The sequence below is a fragment of the Diceros bicornis genome, chromosome 5 (assembly GCF_020826845.1).
Source record: "Diceros bicornis minor isolate mBicDic1 chromosome 5, mDicBic1.mat.cur, whole genome shotgun sequence".
In the NCBI taxonomy this organism is placed as follows: domain Eukaryota; kingdom Metazoa; phylum Chordata; class Mammalia; order Perissodactyla; family Rhinocerotidae; genus Diceros; species Diceros bicornis.
In genome coordinates this window covers 78557624-78579187 of record NC_080744.1, presented here as the reverse complement: position 1 = coordinate 78579187, position 21564 = coordinate 78557624, and the positions used below count along the sequence as shown (strand labels likewise).

At 40.0% G+C, this 21564-nt stretch overlaps 1 protein-coding gene across 1 annotated transcript in view; it reads right to left on the bottom strand.

Moving 5' to 3' along the window:
• The window catches only part of TRPM1 (transient receptor potential cation channel subfamily M member 1), a 148436-nt gene that overhangs the window by 25231 nt on the left and 101641 nt on the right, over positions 1 to 21564 (bottom strand). The window contains 7 exon segments of the mRNA XM_058542269.1: positions 1946 to 2120; positions 3031 to 3282; positions 5433 to 5561; positions 7686 to 7817; positions 8026 to 8148; positions 15797 to 16025; positions 18230 to 18522. Of these exon segments, the coding sequence (XP_058398252.1) occupies positions 1946 to 2120; positions 3031 to 3282; positions 5433 to 5561; positions 7686 to 7817; positions 8026 to 8148; positions 15797 to 16025; positions 18230 to 18522 (1333 nt within the window).

Below are 21564 nucleotides of genomic sequence, written 5' to 3'. Positions count from 1 at the left end.
TCCCTTCTACCCTCATATCTGTTAATCAACTGTTCTGGTGCCATTTTGGAAAATAATCTTTTCTCTAAGTGCCCATTTGAAATGCCACTTTGATCATAGGGACCAATTTCCTGAAGGAAAAAATAGGATGATCCCAACAGTGATTAGTGAAGTAATAACCATGAATTTATAGTCTACTTACTTTTTACTTACTTTCAATTTAAAAAAAGATTGAGACCAGAGAACAAGAGAAGTATTTGAAACCAGTATAAGAGTATCAGTAATTAGCTAAGGAGGATACTAATTAATACACTCATGTCATAGACTAGTCATCGATTCTGTGTAAACTTACGATTAATTTCCATGGCGTAGACTATATAGTGATTGGAAAGCAGGATTTTATTTTTTTTAGTTGTGGCAGGAAGAGAGGAAAGAAAATAAGATGACAGTTGAGAGAAAAGTAAAACAAATGATTAACAACACAAGAACTGTTTTGCTGCCAGAAATGCAAAGTATTCAAGCTTGGGAGTTACAGATTTATGCTTGGAAACAGTCGTCTATGTAAAAGAAATTGTACACATTATTAATTTTAGGAAATATATGTATATATATTTCATGAATATTTATTTTATCATATGTTATAAGCAACAGCTAAAGCTCAATAGTTAAAAAAGACATAAGGCTACTGGCAGATGATCATTTTAATGTACAGGTTAACCAATCAAGCATTCCCTATATCCCAACACAGACATCTCATAAGCACAAATAAATACACAACTATTAAGTAATAATCAGATCAAGAATTGAAAAACCTACATTTAAGGGTGTTACTGAAAATAGCCTCAAGCTTCCTTCTTTATCTTCTCTCATTACCCAGTTTAATAAGAAACATATAGAAATATTACAACTTATGTCTGGATCCAGGGACTTTTAGCATTTCTGTTTTTTTTTACCTAAGCTAATATTCTTTTGAAACCAATTAGATTTTTATGTTCTGGTTTTTACCAATCTACAAACACCTGCGATAATTGACTTTGAGATACTTGTGTTAACAATGTGTTTCGAATCACGTTATAAAAGCTAGAGAAAAGGCATTGAGTGAACTAGTTATCAGTCTAACCTAATGGCAGTGGATTTACTGACAACTGTGCATTTCATATGAGGGGAAGATGTTCAAAACCTATTCCCAAGAAGCAGAACGCTGGAGGTAGCAGACATGCCATTGTACCTGATGCTTTATGATAGAGCACAATATGCAAATAAAAATATTGTTGCTGACGTGAAAATGGAGCCTCATTCATCGATGGTGCATTAACTGTTCAGGTGAAATAGGTATAGAAACATTTGAGCTTCACTTCCCTACAACACAAGAGACACTGTGACCTACCAGTTTTGCCTGGGGAGGCGGTGGGGCCCACATTCCCCAGAAATCCATGCAGGATTGCGGCTCATTTCCTCTGCTAACATCCAGATTATTGTTGATAATAAAAAGAAATAGCACTCCAGTAGTGAAGTGGAAATTGATAGCTATGTGGAAAATGAGCTTTGGTGGCTTGAAGAAGAGGATGACACGAGGCACCAGTCACCCTTTCATGCTCACTATCTCATTCTATTTGAATAACACTACCAGCTCTGTCTTTGGGCAGACAGAGATTTAGGTTGAAGAAAAATTAGGATATTGGCATTGGGACCACAATCATGTGATAGGATGTTTCCCAGATCCAGCTAAAGTGATGTGAGAGTCTTACAGAATTCTAGTTAATGACTTTTAGAGTAGAAGAAGTGACTGATGTCTCAAAAATCTTCATTCATTATCTGCACTTATTCCTTCGTAAAATAATTTGATGCCTATGGTAGAATAAAAAATACTTTATTTCCAAATTAACAAATGCTCTTCCATTAATTTGGAACTGATCATCTGCCTCAGAAGCAGGGAAGAGAATCTTACTATGAATTCTATTCTTACGGTCTATCTGGTCTGCAAACACCTCTCCATAGATCATCCAGTAGGGCATGTAGAAGATGTTTCGGGCTAGTTTCCAAGAAGGCTCCTCATCTGGGTGCAAAATGGCTTGACGGGCCACTCCAAAACTCATCAGCACAACCAGCATGATGACCACAAAATACAGCATGTCGATCATCTGAGTAGAGAGAAATTGTGTCTCTTACTGTCTTGATTCATGGGCCAAGTTCGCCTGCTTCATTATATTGCTCTCCCCAAAGACATCATGAGTGTTTAATCAGGATGAGGAAAGCCTCTTTGCCTTCTCTCCATCTCATCTTACTAAGGGGTAAGAAGAGGAGATATCTCAGGAGGTAAGAAGATAATAAATTCAGAGTACACAACGATATTTATTCATTCATTATACAATTGCTGAGTGGTTACCATGAGCAACACTCTGGTTACTATGGATACGGAACTGCTATAATTCCTAATATTGAACATCCCTGAAGATGAGGGCCCTTGTGGGGATAGGCTGAACCATATATCCCTTCACTCAAAGCCACTTGCCCTATAAAGAGTTATTCCCCAACTTAGGAGAATTCCTTCCTTCTGGGACCAGTCCTAACACTGAAGCTATTTCAGGTGATGTAAGGATGATCAGCTAGTTCATTTTTAGTTTCATATTCTATGGCTTGTTCTGGACGAAATGTTGCCATGGATTTTTCTTGGCCTAATCACGTGAATTGCCTGTGTTCACTCCAGGCCAGAGGACACGAGCTGAAGACTGGAATATGGGTGAGGGAATGATGTTGGGCCCCCTTTGTCTCTGGCTTCTACTACATGTTAGGAGGTTATCAATCAAGTTATTGCCATATATATATATGTATACACACAATAGGCCCTCGGCTCATGTTTGTCAACTGGATTTTATTAAGTTATTATCATGTAAGAGAACTATGTATCTTAAAGCAAAAAGCATTTCCTGTAAGAAACCAACTGCAAAGGAAAGACCAAATGAAATCTAATGAAGCCATGCCCAAGGCCTGGTCTCAGGTCCTCAGCACAGCCATGGTGTCTCTAGTTACTCACAGGGTGTCAGTACTAACCATCTTTCCGATCATCATCACATAGGGCCCCAGATACTTGTTGACACCAAAGATGTCTAGGACGCGGATGTACCAGAAGATGATATCCACACAGTAGATGACTCGGCCATAACCCATGTATGGCTGCTTCTGTAGGCGAAGGATTGCTCCAATCATGAACATGGAAATGGCCACGAGATCCGTGATGTTCCAGTACTCCTGAAGCCAAACCTTTATTTTCTGGCTGAGTTTTCCTGGCTCTGACATGAGGATCTGAAAACAAATGCCAAAGAACAATAAACAGGGAGTGCTCTATTGAAATCCTCATCTTCTTAGAATCTTGGAAAGATAGGACTGGTGGAACATTCCAGGGCATCTGGTTCCCCTTCCTGCTCAAGACTGCTAAATACTAATCGTCTCTGGCAAAGAAAGATATCTAGAAAGGGAAATTCCACGGAATCCTCAGTATTCCTAGATTCACAAACACTCAGGAAATGCCTTCTAAATTGTGTTCTTTTGGCGGTAACGAAAGCAGCTGCCTGTTGATTTCTTTTCTAATTCTCTGGACACATGCCTATTGGCCCACATTTCAGACTTCGTCCAGGAGGAAAACTCTAGGGATGACCCTTTGTGGTCCCACAGAAGGGCAATCCACCTGGTGGAGGTGGCGGATTTGAGCTGGAAGATGTTTATTTGCCAAAATTCCTTTGCAACTTAGATATGAGAAGTCAAGGGAAAGTTGAACTTGATTTTCTACTTGAGATATTACCCTTTGAAAATTACCACTGATTAAAACAACACTTCCTCAGAGTAAAATTGAAAATATTGAACAACCAGCAGCATGGGCACACACAAAGCGAGCCCCATGGGTGCAGCAGGGTGGGAGCCTGCTGTGCCAGATGGTACCCCTTTAGTTATGGGGACTCTGGGTAGGTCCTGGGGACCCCAGGGGTGGGATGGGGTGGTGGCTATTTATCAGCCAACACAGAAGGAATTCACTAGTTTAACAACCTGTGCACACTGGCTGATGGCTGCCCTCTTTCCTGTAACTGGCAGGTGAGCTCCTGGAGTAGAGAACAGTGTCTTAGTGCACTGACACTGAGCAAGATCACAGTGGCACTAGAGATGGTATGACAGGCCACTTGGGAAATCCCAGCTGTAACATCTGCAGAGTTTGAGAGAAGCCCAACCAGAAAAGAAAGAAGAGTAGTAGAAGGAGATGGGTTGTAAAATTTTGGATTCAGCACTCTTTTGGTTTCTCAGGCTCTCATTAGATTGACAGCATCAAACTCACTCTACTGGGAAGAAGTTGCCAGTAATATTTTTTCAGTTTGGTGAAAGGGTCAATAATTATTGCAAAATAATAGTATTGGTTCTATATCAGTTGGAGAAAGAATATGAAATCCTGCTGTGTGCTTTTTCAGTTCAAGTTCCTTTTTTTCTTGGATATAAGCTTTCTCTTTATAAGCTAATATAGTGCATTTAAACTTGCGGATGATATTGGAAAGAAAAGTAGTTGGCCTATATTTCTGCTGGTGCCCACAGAGACTGCCCTCTCGGAGTTACATGTTAATTTTAAGTCCTCTGTGATATGAGTCATGCATGAGATGGTGCCTGTCCTTTTTCAACACTTAGCTGAAAATCTTATTTCCTCTGTTTGCAGCAGATGCTCCAGTGGCCTGCTCAGATGCCCCGGATGGTTTCACCTGCTGGCTGTGCCCAGGCCCCATCTGCTGCAGGTGCTGCAGTTTGGCTCCCACATGCCCCCTTGGGCAGTTGGAGCTGCCTTTCCTTTTGTTCAAAGTGGGACAGACTCTATAGAGTCCAGTACACTCAGAGTCTCCTGCAGGATTAAGCCGGGGACAGATTCCACTGAAACCACACCTTGCTTAGCTCCTTTCCCTCTCCTGGTCTGCCTCACCCTTGCTCCCACTCACAGCTCTCCTGAGGGGCCTCCTTCAATAAATCACTTGCACAAGAATCCCCATCGCGGGTGTAGGGAGCCTGAGCCAGGACAGTGTGGTTCAGAGTCCTAAGTTGCAGGAAATATGTCATCTCTTGTATTTCTCTGTTTCTAGTTTCAGCTCCCAGAAAACTGAGCCAAAATTTGTACCCAGTTGTAGTAATTGGTTTATCTCAAGTACCTGGCAGCATTTACTGTTGCTTTTATAGGCACTCAGATCTGTTTTTATTACTAAACATCATTTATTTTGCCTTGCGTTTTGATTTGCAAGTTCAACTTCAGTTGGAAGCAGAGGCGTACAAATCTTAAGCAAGGGAATGGAATAGACTTGGGATTGTGACACCTCAAAAGAAAAGTCCCATGGCACTTATGATTTGCATAAACGTTTTTGCAATAAGAAGCTATGTTGGGATTGAAGTCAGTGGTCAGTGGGTCTGGGACAGGCCTCTGGAGTAATCACCTCTCGTATTTTCTCTAACGCCAGGCTCACGATGTAGGAGATGACGATCCATTCCTGGAGACAGGGCCAGCGGTCCATCCGCACCAGGATGACATAGTTGAAGAGTAGTAAGTAGCCCAAGTACGATATCTGACAGACAGAAAAACTGTTAGCAGTATTTGAGGAGATAGCATGTACTGGAAAACATGTTGAAACTCTATTTTCAGGTTGACACATCTTCTAAAACAAATTTTCATTTCTCACTGGACCGATTCTGACTGGACCTTCCATTCCCATCCCCAGGGCACACAGAGAACTTGGAGGCAGGTGGGGGTGCATTTTATACTTCAGCACAATATGGGCGCTGACATTTCATTTTCTAAAGGAAGGTGTATTTGTTGCTTTTATCACCTTCATGGGGGAAATTATGATGTTGTACGAAATTATGATACATAGGGAAAGTTTTAATCATTTACTGGTGTGTCTTCTACATTCCTGGAAATTGGAAAATGTTATTTACTTCTCCTGCCTGGAAAATTTCCCTCTTGAATCTTTCCACTACTGATGGATGTGGGAGGTTATGAGGGAGGACAAGGAGCTGTCTGCCCACGCACACACAGCTGTCCCCAGTCCCCTCAATTAGCACTAACGTGTCTGTGATATGCTGTGGCCACAACAAGGTCCCTATTTTGGTGGCAAGAAAAGATGTGGAGTTTGGAGGTGTGAGGGAGTTGGGTGAGGTATACGGGAGTGGAATGAGGTAGAGGGAGGTGGTCTGAAGTTGATTGTCTGAGGCTGATTCACTGTGAAGCTGGCGAATCTTCAGTAACAGGGCCCCTCACTGGCACAGGCCCCTTCTGAAGTCTTGAGGGGTGGGGTGGAGCATGTGTTAGCAAATGTGTATTTGTGATTTGGCAAGTCTTTTTTTTTTTTTAAGATCCCTCCTCCAGATTGTGTAAGCTTTACCAGGATACAGTTAAAATCCCTTGTATCCACTATTTACTCCTTGCAGGAGGATTAGAGCCAGAGTTCTCAAATTTGTGCTGTGTCAGAATCCCCTGGGAAGCTGTAAAATGTGCGATGCTCTCCCCCATGGCCAGAGATACTACTCAGAGAGTCCGGTGTGAGACTGGGGCTCTTTGGCCTCGTGGCCCTGCCCTCTACAGCCACATCTGTGCTGAGCTCTCCTGCAGGCCAGGCGCATCCTGGTGCTCAGCTGGTTCTGACCAGAACAGGTGGGCAGCAATGGTTTGGCTGCATCACCAGGTGTGGCTGCCAAAAGGTTGGGTGTCCAGGCCCATGGGCAACGTGGGTCCCCATGCAGCTCCCCAGGTGCTGTTCCCCAGAGCTCTGCCTCTGCTCCTGCCCCTCCTCATCCACTCTCATCCATGGCCTGGGACCCGACTCCTTACGTCCCATCACCTGCTTGCGCGCAGTCACGAATGGAACCACAGTGTCAGGGCCTGCCTGGCGTGCGTGCCGCTTGGTACTTGGACCTTCAAGAGTTGTCTTGTCCTTTCTCCAGACTGCAATGGTTGTGGGAGACATCGAGTGCCTGCCACCCCTGCTGGGACCGCCTGCTCCTAAGTCAGTTTCCCCCACAGCCTTCCCAACTGCGCGGGTCTCGTCGACTCTCTTTTCCCCACCCATCTGCAGAAGTGCTAGCGTGCGTAAGGCCAGGACTGTGCTTATTGCTTGTTATGCGCTCGCCACACTCCTGGAGCTGTCTAGATAGTGGCCACCAAAGAGACCTGGAGGAGAGTGTGCGGCCAACCGGGTCGGCTTGGTGTGTGCACTTTAGAGTGGAGAGGCCTTCATTTGCTCCCCTATTTCAGGAGTTTAGGATCGGGGTTCACACACCCTGTAGTAACCCCACCAGTTTTGTGAAAAAAATGGCATCTGTAAGTTTGCTCTTTAAATCACTAGTCCTCTTTGTTCATTTTTAAGTAAAACTATATTTCTCTAAGTTTGTATTACTAAAGGCATTAAAAAAATCCTTCATCTTAAGCAAATAGAATATGCCTATTTTGCTTTATGGAATGGTGTATTTAGGGCTAGGATGGCCCCATTCCTGCATACGTATAAATATATGACAACATATCTAGATCCAATTTTAGTTGAAGATCTGCATTAATCCTAGTTTCATTTTCACAATTCATTTTAATTCAGGGATTTTTAAAAACACTTTTTAAGCTCTTGACATTTTTTCCTGATTCTAACATATCTAAGTGTTCAGAATACCCTAAATGGCAGATGCTAACGAGTAAGTCTTACTGTGTAAAACCAGAACTTGACAATGGGAGCGTTATAGAATTCACAGATCTTCGTGCCAATGGGAATACTTCTTTGCTTTTTGTGCTCATTCTCCTCATCCCCCTTCCTGGAGCCAGCATCTGCATTTGCATCCTGGAAGACAGATCACAGCGCACAATGAGCAGTTGCTAAGTGGGAAATGCAACATACTCCAGCACAATACTTAACAGACAGGCACCTTTAAAAATAATTATAAAAATTTCTCCAATTACTGTGGTTTCTAAATTCATGGTAAGAGAAATCTCAACAATTTTGAAAGTGAGAGTAAATTAGTACTCTTATGATCAAGGGTATCACTGACCATAGTTTCCTCTTCTTTTTCTTTGCCATCTTCGTTTTCCTTGGATGTTTGATACGAGAAGTCATCATGTGTGCGAAATTCCAAAAACAAGATGGTGGGTGGAAGAAGAATCCCCATTATAACCTATGTATGATGACAAAAATAAATTTTTTTTTTTTTTTGGTGAGGAAGACTGGCCATGAGCTAACATCTCTTGCCAATCTTCCTCTTTTTGCTTGAGGAGGATTGTCCCTGAGCTAACATCTGTGCCAATGTTCCTCTATTTTGTATGCGGGATGCCACCACAGCATGGCTTGATGAGTAGTGTGTAGGTCCACGCCCTGGATCCAAACCCACGAACCCCGGGCCGCCGAAGCAGAGTGTGCAAACTTAACGCTACACTACCGGGCCAGCCCCAGAAAAATAAAATTTTAAGCTATGGCAATTCTCAAAAATTTTCTTAGCATAAGTAAAATTTTAAAATTATAACCATCAACATTACTGAATAACCTAGCAGCTCTGAAACAGGTTTATCTCTGCTTTAATGTTCTGTGGCTCATTTTTGGTACATTGGTAGAATTGCAGACAATAAAAAATGTAAGAACATCCACCAAATTTTTTTAGATGAACAGCAAGCAGAATCATGTGGAATCTTGACTTAAAAAGCAAAGACCTTACATTAAGTTTCAAAGCAGGTAGAATCTTGACTTTAAAATATAATAAGTAAAAATAAATAGATAAAATATAATAATACCTCTGGTGAAGTAGATCTGAAATACTTTATATACAAATAACTTAAATGTGAATATATGGACCAAGAGTTGGAAGACAAAAGTGACTTGGGCTCAATCTAGACAACAAAAGGATGCCTTGGTCCATAGATAGAAAACCTTGTTGTCATTTTTATCAGTGCTGTGCTGTGTGTCTCCAATACTGAAATCTGTTCTCCATGTTCAATGCTGATTTTGAAAATATCCCCTCAGTAATCCATTATTAAGAACAACACAAAGTGGCTATTTCTACTGTATATTAAAAATCATATTACAAAACATCAATAATTGAGACAGTGTGGTACAGGTGCATGAATAGACTGAACAATGGAATAGAATAGAAGGTCCAAAAATAGATTTAAATACACATAGAAAATTAGTATATGGTAAAAGTACCACCTCAAATTGGAAGAATAAAGATGGAATATTTAGTAAATGGTATTGAGAAATTGGGAGATCATCTAGAAAACAATTAAGTTGGATCCTTATCTCACACCAGAATAAATTCCATCTAGCTTTAAGACGTCATGAATGAAAGAAAAAAAAAGGGGGTGTGTGTGGTAGGGGGAAGAATGTAAAACAACTAAAAATAATCACATGAGAATTCTTATAAGTGGATGGGTGAGGCAAGGCCTTTCTAATTATGCCTCTTAATCAAGAAGAAATTATACTTTAATTTGGAAAAATGTTAATGAAAAAAAAGAAGCAATCAAAGAAAAGATCAATATATTTGGTACTTAAAAAGAGCACAAACTGCTGCACAGCAGAAAATGATGTAAACAAAGTAAAACATAACTCATGGGAAGACATTTGCAGCTCATGTGACAGGCAAAGGGCTAATCATTCTAATTCAAAAGGAGCTCCTAGAAATTGAGGAGGAAAATTCCAACACCCCAGCAGAAAAACGAGTCAAGACTATGAACTGAGAGATGTTGGTACTGACAGGAAAACGTGCTCACCCTCACTCATAATAAGATAAATGCAAAGTAACAGCACAGAGATATCATTGTTTACCATCAGATTGGAAATATTCAAAAGTTTGCTCAAACACTGTGTTGGTGAGACTGCGGGAAAACAGACATTCACCTACACTGTTGGTAGAAGTGTAGATTGGGATGACCCCACAGAGGGAGGCTGGTCCAGCCTATCAAAATTGCATGTGCTTGTCCCTGTGGGGCCACCAGTTCCACTTCTGGACATTTATCTAACAGATATGTGAGACATGATTTATGTCTAAGAGCATTCGTTGTGGCAGTGAGTATAGCACCACAAGACGGGAGTGACCTCCATGCCTCAGTGGGGACTGGCCAAATAAACGGTGGCCTCCTGTAATTATGGAATATAACCCAGCTGAGGAAGAAATTTCTATGTAATAATATGGAAAGAGCTCCCAGATTAAGTGAAAAAGCAAGGTACAAAACAATGAGTATGCCAACTCTTGTGAAAAAGAGGAAACAGTAAGGATATTTATTCATAGTAGCTTTATATATGGAAAGATACACAAGAAACAAATATCAGCGGTAGCCACCGGGTGGGATCAGGGCAAATGGGGGACAGGCATGGGAGGGATTGTCATATCCTTTTAAATAGTTTAAAATTTTTAAACCATGTGCATATTATGTTACTTATTCAAAAAATTAAATTGCAAAGAACAATCCAAACAGTCCCTACTTTAGAATAATTATATATATAATTACTTATTTTATTATATAAAATATAATATGTTATATTATATAAAATATACATATACACATATATAAATTTTTTTTTCTGAGGAAGATTCGCCCTGAGGTAACATCTGCTGCCAATCTTGCTCTTTTTTTTTTGTATGAAGCTGCTGCCACAGCATGGCCACTGACAGACGAGTGGTGTAGGTCCGCACCCAGAAACCAAACCCGGGCTGCCAAAGCAGAGCACACTGAACTTAACCACTAGGCCACTGGGGCTGGCCCAAAATTATTATTAGTATTATTATTTTTGGTGAGGAAGATTAGCCCTGAGCTAACATCCCTTGCCAATCCTCCTCTTTTTGTTGAGGAAGATTGGCCCTGGGCTAACATCTGTGCCCATCTTCCTCCACTTTATGTGTGGGATGCCTGCCACAGCATGGCTTGATAAGTGGTGTGTAGGTCCACGACCAGGATCTGAACCCACAAACTCCAGGCCGCTGAAGCAGAGCGTGCGAACTTAATCACTATGCCACCGGGCCAGCCCCAAAATAATTATATTTTTACATTGCAAATTTAGAAATGCTTCGAGGGAAATTTGATGCTTAAAAATATTTCCACTTTTTGGTACACATAATATACATAATATATGTATGGTATACATAATATTTAAAAGGAGCATTAATTAAAAAAAAAAGAAGGAAATGATAGCAACTTAACTTTCTTGGGTCTCTTTTTCTGAATTTTATTTATTCATATTTAAAAAATTGAAGTAATGCAGGCATGTGGTTGAAAACTGAATAGCCTAGATAGACTCATAGTGAAAAGGGAAGGTCTCCTGCCATATCCCTCCACTTCTCAAATCCTGCTGCCCAGGGCAAACTCTTGCAAACTTTTTTACATAAAATGAAACACAGATACAAAAAAGCACATCAAATAAAGGCATATATTAGTGAATCGTTATGAGGTGAGCATCCTTACAATCATAACTGGGTCATAAAATTGGCCAGTGTCAGCCGCTGTAGAAGCCCCTCCATGTACCTGGTCCCCATCACAAGCCTCTCTCCAAAAGGAAGTACCATCCTCACTTTTGAGGAAGCAATTCCTTCTGTATTTTGCATCTTTATCACCTGAATGTGCATCCCTAAACCTGGGTTGTCCAGTTTGGGTACTATGAGCTACATGTTGCTCCCTAGCACCTGAAATGTAGCTGGTCCAAATTGGGATGTGCTGAAAGTGCAGCATACCCACTGGATTTCAAAGACTTAGTATAACAAAAGAATACAGATTATCTCATTAGTGATTTACTATTGATAAGATGTTGAAATGATAATATTTTATATATACTGGATTAAGTGTTTTAAAATTAATTTCAACGGTTTCTTTTTGGCTTTTTACAATGTACTTTAAAAAAACTTTATCACAAAAAATTTTTACTTTTTGTAACTAGAAAATTTAAAATGACATATGTGGCTGGCATTTTATTTCTCGGGCAGCACTGCTGTGCACACTACAGCTTAATCTTGCCCTTTACAATTCTGGTATGTTTTTAAACTTTTTTTTAAATACACATTTCCTGACAATTTATCTGTTGAAGAGCGAGAGGATTTGGACCTGTAGAGTTGATCACGGAGTGGATTTTGGGCATTGCAAGACTCATGTGCCATTCGAGATGCTCCCCTGTCCCTGTTATTTCCTGCCAACTGGCAGCTGCACACAGAAGCCTCACCAGACCCAGGTTCAGGCCTTTTGGCAAGACTGTAGACGGTGTGTTCTTTTATCAGGAAGCAGATTGTCTCTCTTTTGGTGATGTTAGCAGCCATTAATGCTCAATCCCAGATTCATTAACTCACCGAGTGTTGAAAATTGGTGATCTAAATCTATTATTTGTTTTTCATTTCTTAACTGAAATAATTTCGCAAAGAAGCATTTCCCTCATCTACTCATGGTACAGTTCATATAGGAAATGCAGGATAAATGCTTGATTCTTTCCTTTTATTTGCCTGTTTTCAAGATAATGAATTGGTTTCCTATCACCTACTGAAGGCAACTGATTATTTTTTTAAAATATTGTTATGAACTCATGGATTTAAACATGTGTGATATGTTTCAATCCATTGCTATTAATAGTATTATTGAAAGTCAAATTGTCCCATCTTTGGCCAGTGGAAGTCTCTTCAAATCGCTCCTGGTTCTCCTTGATCTAACCCTACTGGTCTTTGACAGCTTCTTTGCCATCTGGTGTGTCAAGATGTTCCAGGTTCATCTTGTACATTTCCTGCTCCAGACCTAGAACCAAACATTTCTCCATGAAGTTCTGGCTTCAGTTAGTGGGAAATGGTATTTCAAGACCACAATCTGGCTCTAGGGCTGTTCATTGCTTTTAGGTAGGTCATTGTTTCTAGGCTTTTCATTAGTAGAACTGGAATGAGTTCATATTGATGCTTCCAATTAAACACTATAGGCTTACTTACCGTCTTCTAGGTTACATCTGTGTTTCCTTTCATTCCACACTGAGTCCTAGTTCTTGAGGACAGACAGGATGATAGAATAAAATATCCCATCATTGCTCAGTTGCTTTAGCTTTATAGTTTCAGAATAAAAACTTTAATACTACTACTGTCAATTATGATTACTGAAAAGAGTTACAATTTTTTTTGCATAGGTGCTCCCTATTCTCCTCTTATTTTTTGAATGGTTGTATTGTATCTACATTATCAGAACATATAGCCGTTACATACTTTACTCTCTCCCTCTTAACCCTCATTTAGTCTCAGCACTGCCAGTAAATATATATCTGACGCTCACCATCGGTCCTTATGCTAATGCCTCTCTGGTTATTTTGGTTCTTGGGAAACTCATTCCCTAAAAGATTCTTCAGAAAGGGCTCATAGGAACAATATTCCCTTGAGTTCTTTTTACCAAGAGGTAACAGTTTAGGCGTCCCCTTTGTATTTGACAGTCACTTTTGCTGGGTATAAAATCCTTGCTTCACATTTTCTTTCTGGGACTATCTTCGTATAATACACATCTTTTTTTTTTTCCCTAACATAAATGGTTGTGGTTAAAAGTCTGATGATAATCTAATTTTCTTTTCCTTATAAGTTGCTTTTTTTTTCCTAGATGCCCAAAGAGTTTTTCTTTTTTGTTAAAATTCAATAATTTTATTAAAATTTGTCTTGATGTTGGTTGTGCTGGGTTGATATACTCAGGTTCACAATGTGTTTTTTTAATATATAGTTTTGTGTCATTTGTCTTTAAGAGAAATTTTTGAATTACAGTTTGAGACAATCACTTCTATTTCTTGTTTTAGTTCTTATTGATACTTTCATATTTTTAACAATATAAGTGATATCTTATATTGCTATTTTTCTTAATTTAAGTACTGTCTATTGACATCCTATTATTTTAGACAAGACTTGATGTTATTTCATCCCATTCCCCCTCACTCCCATTTTTAATATCCACATCAGTATTTTCAGTTCCTACGAAGTTGTCTTTGTAACTTTCATAATAAACTGAAATCTTTATCTCTTGTTTCAACACCTTTTGATAGTCTTGATTCCCATTTTATAACATGGGGACATCACCACTTTCCCTTCCCCCTTCCACCACCAACTTTTCTCAGCTGTACCTTTGCTTTTGTATTTTCATACTTGATAGCATTTGGATTCTGTTTAGGAACCATATTGAAGTCTTCAATGCTTTGTCTATGGGATTATTCTAAAAGCTGAAAACCAATACAAAGCATTTCTCTTTTTATTACTATACAAATACTGTTTATTGCACTGCCACATGGCATGCTATGATTACAGTTTTAATGTAGAATTCTTGTGCCACTAAAGGAACATGTTTGTAGCATTAAAGGTCAAGTGGTCCTTTTTACACTCTACCAATTGCTAAAATCTTTCCAAATTTTAATTTGAATCATAACTGAACCTTAACTTTTGTGTGCAGTTTTTTGTTTTTCCTGAAATTTGATCTCCCTTGTATTTTCTCATTAGGGATGTTCTTGTTAAGGATTATAAACTATTTTTGTTTCTCTAACCTATATCCCTGGTACTTTTTTTGTCTTAGTCACTCTGTCCGTTTATTGGAATCATTTCTGTTCTTCTTGAGGACTTTCTTCTTGGATCTCACTGACTCCTTGTACTCATTTAATCTGACTGCCTTTTCATCCTGCTGCACTGCTTTCATACAGGGATTTTTGAAACTTGGGGCTTATTTGTTGCATTCCACATCTCCTTTTTCTTGTAATTTTACGCTTCTTTTGCTGGAATAGCTGATGGAGTAGTTTTTCTGAATGGGCCCATATAAAAGGTATATAATTTGAATCTTTGCCTATTTTAAATAGATATTTCATGCTCGTGCTTAAAATAGCTGGATTGGGTAAAAAAAGTTCCAGGTTCCAAATGTTTTCCCCTCAGAACTGTAAAGGCCTTTTTCCAGTGCCTTCTAGATTTCAGGACATTGATGAAAAGTCTGATTTCAATCTGCTTATCCCTTTGTAGGTAACCTGTTTTATTTTCTTTAAAACCTTTAGGATCTTCTCATTATTCTTGGTATTCTGAAAAGTATTTATTGATTAATATCCAAAGTTATATATAACATCAGCTTAGTGCATTATATAGAATTGGATGTTAGGCATAACATTTGTATTTTAAAGAAATGGAGTTCTTTCTATTTTCCAGAACCATGCTACACAGTAAAACATAGATTGGCTTTTCTTTATCTTCATAGCAATCCCATGAGATAGGTATAATCTTGCCATTATGGAGCTGGATCATCTAAGGTTAGAATCTCTTCTTAAGATAACCTAGTAGTTCACAGCAGTAAATAGAAGAGCTAGGATTTGATTGCAATACAATTTTCTCTCCACTAATCTTTTTCAAACCCTTTTATAATTTCATATTCTCTCAAAAAACCCATGTAATGAAAACATGGCCAACTAAAATAGTACCACACAAAGTCGTGAGGGAATCTGTAGAAATAGAGTTCAGGTGCCTGCTTTAATGGTGGGTGGGTGGGCTGCCCAGGGGTGCATGTTTACTTAGGGTGGACTCCCAGCTTAAGCCCCACACGCTGATTGGTTGAGTTCTAGCGTTAGACCACCTGGCTTCAGGTCCTGGACCCACGCCTTGCCAGCTCAGATCCTAGCAAGTTACTTAGTCTCAAAGTTTCAGGTTCTCCCTCTGTAAGACAAGAATTGTCATGGCATCTCCCTCCAGGGATGCTCAGAGGAATAAGTGAACTAATCCACAGGAAATGCTTAGCTCAGCCAGGCAGAGTAAGAGCTCATAGATGTCACTTGTCACTACATTGTCCTTACCAGTCTGACAGCCACGGCATACGTACCTTTAGGCCGGGATTTTTCCTCATTCGCAGCCGTCCCATCCACATGTCGGTCAGCAGCATCTGGCTGCAGGTGTGAGCGATGAAGTCCCGGTGTTTGGCTGCGACGGCTAGCTTGAGGCAGGTCGAGTTGCTCCAGTTTTTCAACTCATAGGTGAGCAGTTTCATGGCGATCTGCTCGTCGTGCTTATAGGACTGATCTAACAACTCCACAGCCAGCTGGCCAAAGTCCCTGGAGGGAAAGAAATGAAGTAGGGGCTGAAGCCACAGTGGCCACACACTCTTTGTTAGAGAGAGACATCCACAGGGACATCATGGAGCCAAAGGACACGGAATTCTTGATTTCCAATCCTCTGCAAGCAGGAAGCTCGTGGGGTATGTCCCCAGAGGCGGACAGCTGGGGCTAGGGCTCCAAGCTCAGTTACGTTGGGGGCTGACTGCTCTTGCTGCAAATGGGGTTTTAGGTTGACCCCAAATCTGCCTTTCTCTTCCCAGGGACACACCCTCAAGTGTTCACAGAACAGGGATGCAGACAGAAAGGACAGCAAAGGTGAGTTCAAAAACAGCCCTTGTGGGATTGGAAGTCAGAATGGTGGCTACCCTTTGTGGAGTGGGCAGGTGGACATTGAAAGAGAGCACCAGGAGGGCTCTCGGGTGCAGGTAGGGTCCTGTTTCTTGATCTGGGTGTTGGTCAAACCAGTGTGTTCCGTTTGTGAACAGTCATCAAGCTGTACATTTGGGATATGTGCCTTTCTCTGTATGTGTGTAATACTTCAATAAGACATTGATTACAAGAGAATTCAACACTCTCAGCACTACGATAGAGACAAAGTCTAGTTGTCGTGGGGGCCCAGAGCAGGGAGGGCCTAATTGCTAGGGGTTTGTGTCGGGGGAAGTGATGGGAGCCAAGGGTGGGGGGGGGGGGAGAAGGTGACACAAGCTGAATTGTGAACATAAAATTTATTCCTTTTTCCACATGACCCTGATTCAAATATTTAATGATAGTCATAAACATTCCAAGTTCCTTCAATATTTTTTCATGGAATGTGGTTAAAATATAGTCCCATAGTGATTACCCTTCTCTGTTTTTGTTTCTCCATTTTATAGAAGATTTTATTCCAATTATGAGCCGAAGGATGAAGAAGGGTGGAATTATGTATGGGGGAATGGCCTTCTCTGTTCCCTGAGAGGCATGCATGCTGCAGTCCCTTCTGGTCTCAGGTCCTGCATGCTGCAGGGAGACACATAACCATGAGAGTCCTCCAGGAAGCACAGGGATGGCGTTGACCAACCCACTGAGGCAGGGGAACACCTCCCCATTTATAGACAGCCTTGAATACGTGACACTGAGAAATCAGCTAATGATTTTAGAAATAGAGTCCAAAATAAAAGCAGTGTGCTTCAGAAAACAAAGAAGCTAGATGTTGGCAGAGTTGCCTGTATGTGACTCAAGTTCATGTGTCTATAAAGTTGTGCTGGGACTTCCAGTTTCCGGTTCTTCATGTAAGGGGTTTGGAAGTTGCCACTGCATCCTAATGATAAGTAAGAAGCTGACAAAACTCAAAATCAACAACTCTTCTACATTCATCAGAGAATTGAGGTCACAGGGCAAACTGCTGCCCCCCCAAATTGGAGAGACGGACAGGCGGATACAGAGAATCACAACTCACCGGAGCAGAAACCCACGAGCAAAAACCTTCTCCAGAACCAGTGCCAGGGTAGAAAAACCTGAACTGTGATTCACAAATCGCTGGAGGCTCATGCGGACAAGTCTGAGAGCTAATAACTCCAGGGGGCTCAGTCTTAGGGGAGTGTGCACATACTTTTGTGAGTTTTACCTCCAGGAGCCCCACCAAGTTCTCTCAGAAAAGACGGGAGAAAAATCCCCTCATGCTGCTGGCAGGGGGAGGGGCAAAGGAACCATATTGAAATACACCAGAGTACTCTGTTCTTAACAAGGTCTGTCCTCAGGAGAAACTAGTTAACCAGAGCCTAGCCTATTGGGGTCTTATTTCAGCCTAACTGGGCTAGGGGAAGGGTAATACCCAACTTCAGCCCCCTGTAGCCCTCTTGTCCCACCTAAGGAGGAGAAAAACAGAGGTACTTGTGAAGGTCAAGTCCAAGGGCACAGGTTCACTAAAGTTGTATTCCTCTGAGTGTGTGTTTCCTTATGGAAATCTGTTTCATTGTCTTTGTATTAAAATTTTGTTTCAATAATTTGCATGAGAAGGCAGTAAACAAAAGCGATGACCATCCAGAAATACCTCAGAGAGACAGAAGGAAAAAATATTGACATGAGGGACAAAGTGATTTATGAACAAGCTTTAAACATAATTGTACTTAACTGAGAAATCCATTTGCTACCCCTCCCCTCAAAGGGACAAGTACTCAGGACAATAATCTCTCCTGGTTTTTAGATTCCCTTGAGACACTAACTTTGAGTTGTTGTCCAAATCCTGGGAGATGTCGTCCACCAGCTCACTCTCAGAGGACTCGTGGGCCATGGACTTGTAGAGCTTACAAGCCACCAGGGCCTTGGCCATGCTCTCCTCGCCTCGCTGCCATAGGAAGACTGCCATTTTTTGGCGTTTCATCAGCACAGCCCACACCATCAGCTCGTGGAAGGGGTACTGGAAACGACTCACAGCAGGATCGTCCACATCGATGTCGATCTCTTCCTCCTTTTTCTTCTTTTTCTTTTTCTTCCCTTTGGCTGGAGGCTCATCATCCTGAATGGAGATAAGCACATTTTTCACGGTTCTGCTATAAATGTGCAACAAAGGGTTTAGGACCACTGGAAAAAGGAAAGACTTTCTGTCGGAAGTAATAAAGAGATTTCTTAAGTACATCTGAGGTTTCCACTTAGAATATTAATTCTTTTGAAAAGATGCACATGTTTATTATGATTAGTAGACCACCTAAAACCAAATGAACTGAAAAGACACGCTACTGTTTGAAGAACTTATACCCCCGGGTTAGCAGTTTTTTTAGAAGCCTTTAAAATTGGAGGAGGTGCTGCAAAACTGAAAGAAAAAAAAAAAACAACTTAAATACAAGTAGCACCATGGGAGAGATAAAACCCACAGTTTATTTCCTTAGGGAAGTCTTCCAATATCAACACTTGTTTGCCAGAAACAGATGAACCATAAATTAATAGGAAATATCTAAAAGAGGATAGAAAAAATGTCTCAGGTTTCTCGATCAATGGTTTAAGGGAGCAAATGTTCCATTTTGGAGGAGCTGTGTCCTTTTATGCATGTGGTACAAATGGAAGACCAACATTTCCCATTTCCTAAAGGGATTATGATGCTGGGGAATTGGGGGTGAGACATGGGAGCATCATGGAAACATGTGGGGCTCAGACTATTCCAGGCTAAGACTTCAATACTCAGTGGAATAATAGAAACAGATATTTGTTCTTTTGCAAACAGCAAAAATTGTTCCCATCAATTATCTACTTGTATTTTTATAACTCTGAGAAGTTGTGAATTTCTTCCATTCCCTCAGATGAGGAAGTTGTGGCCGAAAGTCCGAATAATTTGCCCACATCCACACAGCTGGAGAGGCTCAGGCCTGGGGTAGCCTGGCTCTCCAGTTCCTATCACATGTTGTTCATGACGGACCCAATTTTTTTTTTTTTTTTTTGTGAGGAAGATCAGCCTTGAGCTAACATCTGCCAATCCTCCTCTTTTTGCTGAGGAAGACTGGCCCTGGGCTAACATCTGTGCCCATCTTCCTCCACTTTATATGGGACACCGCCACAGCATGGCCTGACAAGCGGTGCATGGGTGCGCGCCCAGGATCCGAACCCGGGCCGCCAGTAGCGGAGCGCGCGCACTTAACTGCTATGCCACGGGGATGGCCCCATGACTGACTCGATTTTTATAACCTCATAATGAGTTGTCATAACATTTTTATTGAAACTATTGTATCTTGCCAAATGATTTTGTTCTAATTTTCTAATTTGTCACAGTAAAACGACAGTTACAGTAATTTAGGGAAGGTTGTTCTACACAAGTTAAAAATTGACATTATAGAAATTTAAAAATAAACTTAGCTTTATTTTCAAGAATATATCAAATCAAATAAAAATCCACTAATGGCTAACAAAATGTTGTAAAACAGAAGCCCTTTTAAGCCAACCTTTCAATAATATATAATATTCTCAAAATATTAATTGTATGCAAATTCTCTTAAAATAATTGTAAGACTGCTAGAGAGAGAATATAACAAACAGGGGTTAATTTCCCTAAAATGCAAAGAACTGCCACAAATCAACAAGAAAAAGAGAAACAGCCCAATATAACAACAAGAGATATGAGCCGGAAGTATAAAGAGAAATTGACACATCCACAATCACAGTAAGAGTCTCTAAACACACTTCACTTAGAAATGAAATTGAAAAAATTAGTAAATATAGAAGCAAATTGAATAACATAAATACCAAGTTTGTAAATATAAGAATTGTACCCAACAAACTGAGAGTACATGTTTGTTTCCAACATACATGGATCATTAAGAAAATCCACTAGGCATTAAACCCTAATTCCTTTGAGATTTTCTATCTCAACAAACCAGATATTAGAAATCATGTAGTCTACATTCAAGGAATAAAACTAGAAATCAGTAGTCTTACAACAACAACAAAAGTCTGTATCAGGAAAATTTAAAACACACTTATAAATAACTCTTGTATTAGAGAGAAAATTATAAACTATTTAGAATGAGTGGCAATGAAGGTTCTACTTACCCAAACCTGTGGAATAACATGAAAACAATGCTCAGAGAAAAATATATACCTTTCATGCATTTGGAAGATTGAAAATAAGCGAACATCACTTTCAAGTGGAGTCAATAAAAATAATACAGTAACTCTATAGAAAGTATATGGAAGGAATGAATAAAAATAAAGCAGATAATTAAGCAAAATAAGTCAGATGGAGAAAGACAAATACTGTATGATTTCACTCATATGTGGAAGATTAAAAAAACAATAAATAAACACAGATATGGAGAACACCTTGGTCATTAGAGAGGAAGGGGTTGGGGGGAGGGTGAAAAGGGCAAAGGGGGACATTTGTATGGTGACAGATGGAAACTAGACTTTGGGTGATGAACACGATGCAGTCTACACAGAAGTTGAAATATAATGATGTACACCTGAAATTTATGTAATGTTGTAAACCAATGTTACCTCAAAACAAACAAACAAAAAACCAAGGAGCAAAGAAGGAAAATAAAAGGATTTTCTACTAAAAATAAATAAATAGATAAAACAGATATTAATAAAATAGAAGACAGGAAAAAGAAAAGTTGCTTGATAAAGCAAAAATACCAAATATGTAGGCAAGTTTGGTTACGAAAAAAAAGAAAGAAGATATAAGTTAAAAAAAAATATCAGAAGAAGAAAGGGCGCACAACCAAGATATTGAGGAGATTTAAAAAATTAGACTCCTATAGAAAAGTTTATACCAATGAACTTGAAAGTCTAGATGAAATTAATTGTTTTCTGGGAAAATATAAATGACCAAACTTAGTCTAGAAAATAGCCTGAATGGACTCATACTATAAACATTATTATAAAGGTAGTGAAAGATATGCCTCTAAAAAAGAGGAGTGGACCCAGACTATTCTGCAGGCGAATCTTTACTGAACAGATAAACCCTAGAATGATGTAAAGAATTTGAGAGAATAGGAAATTATAGAAAGCTCCATATCATAACCCTTATAGGACAACAACTCCGTCAACTCTGATGTGACAATGCTAAGGG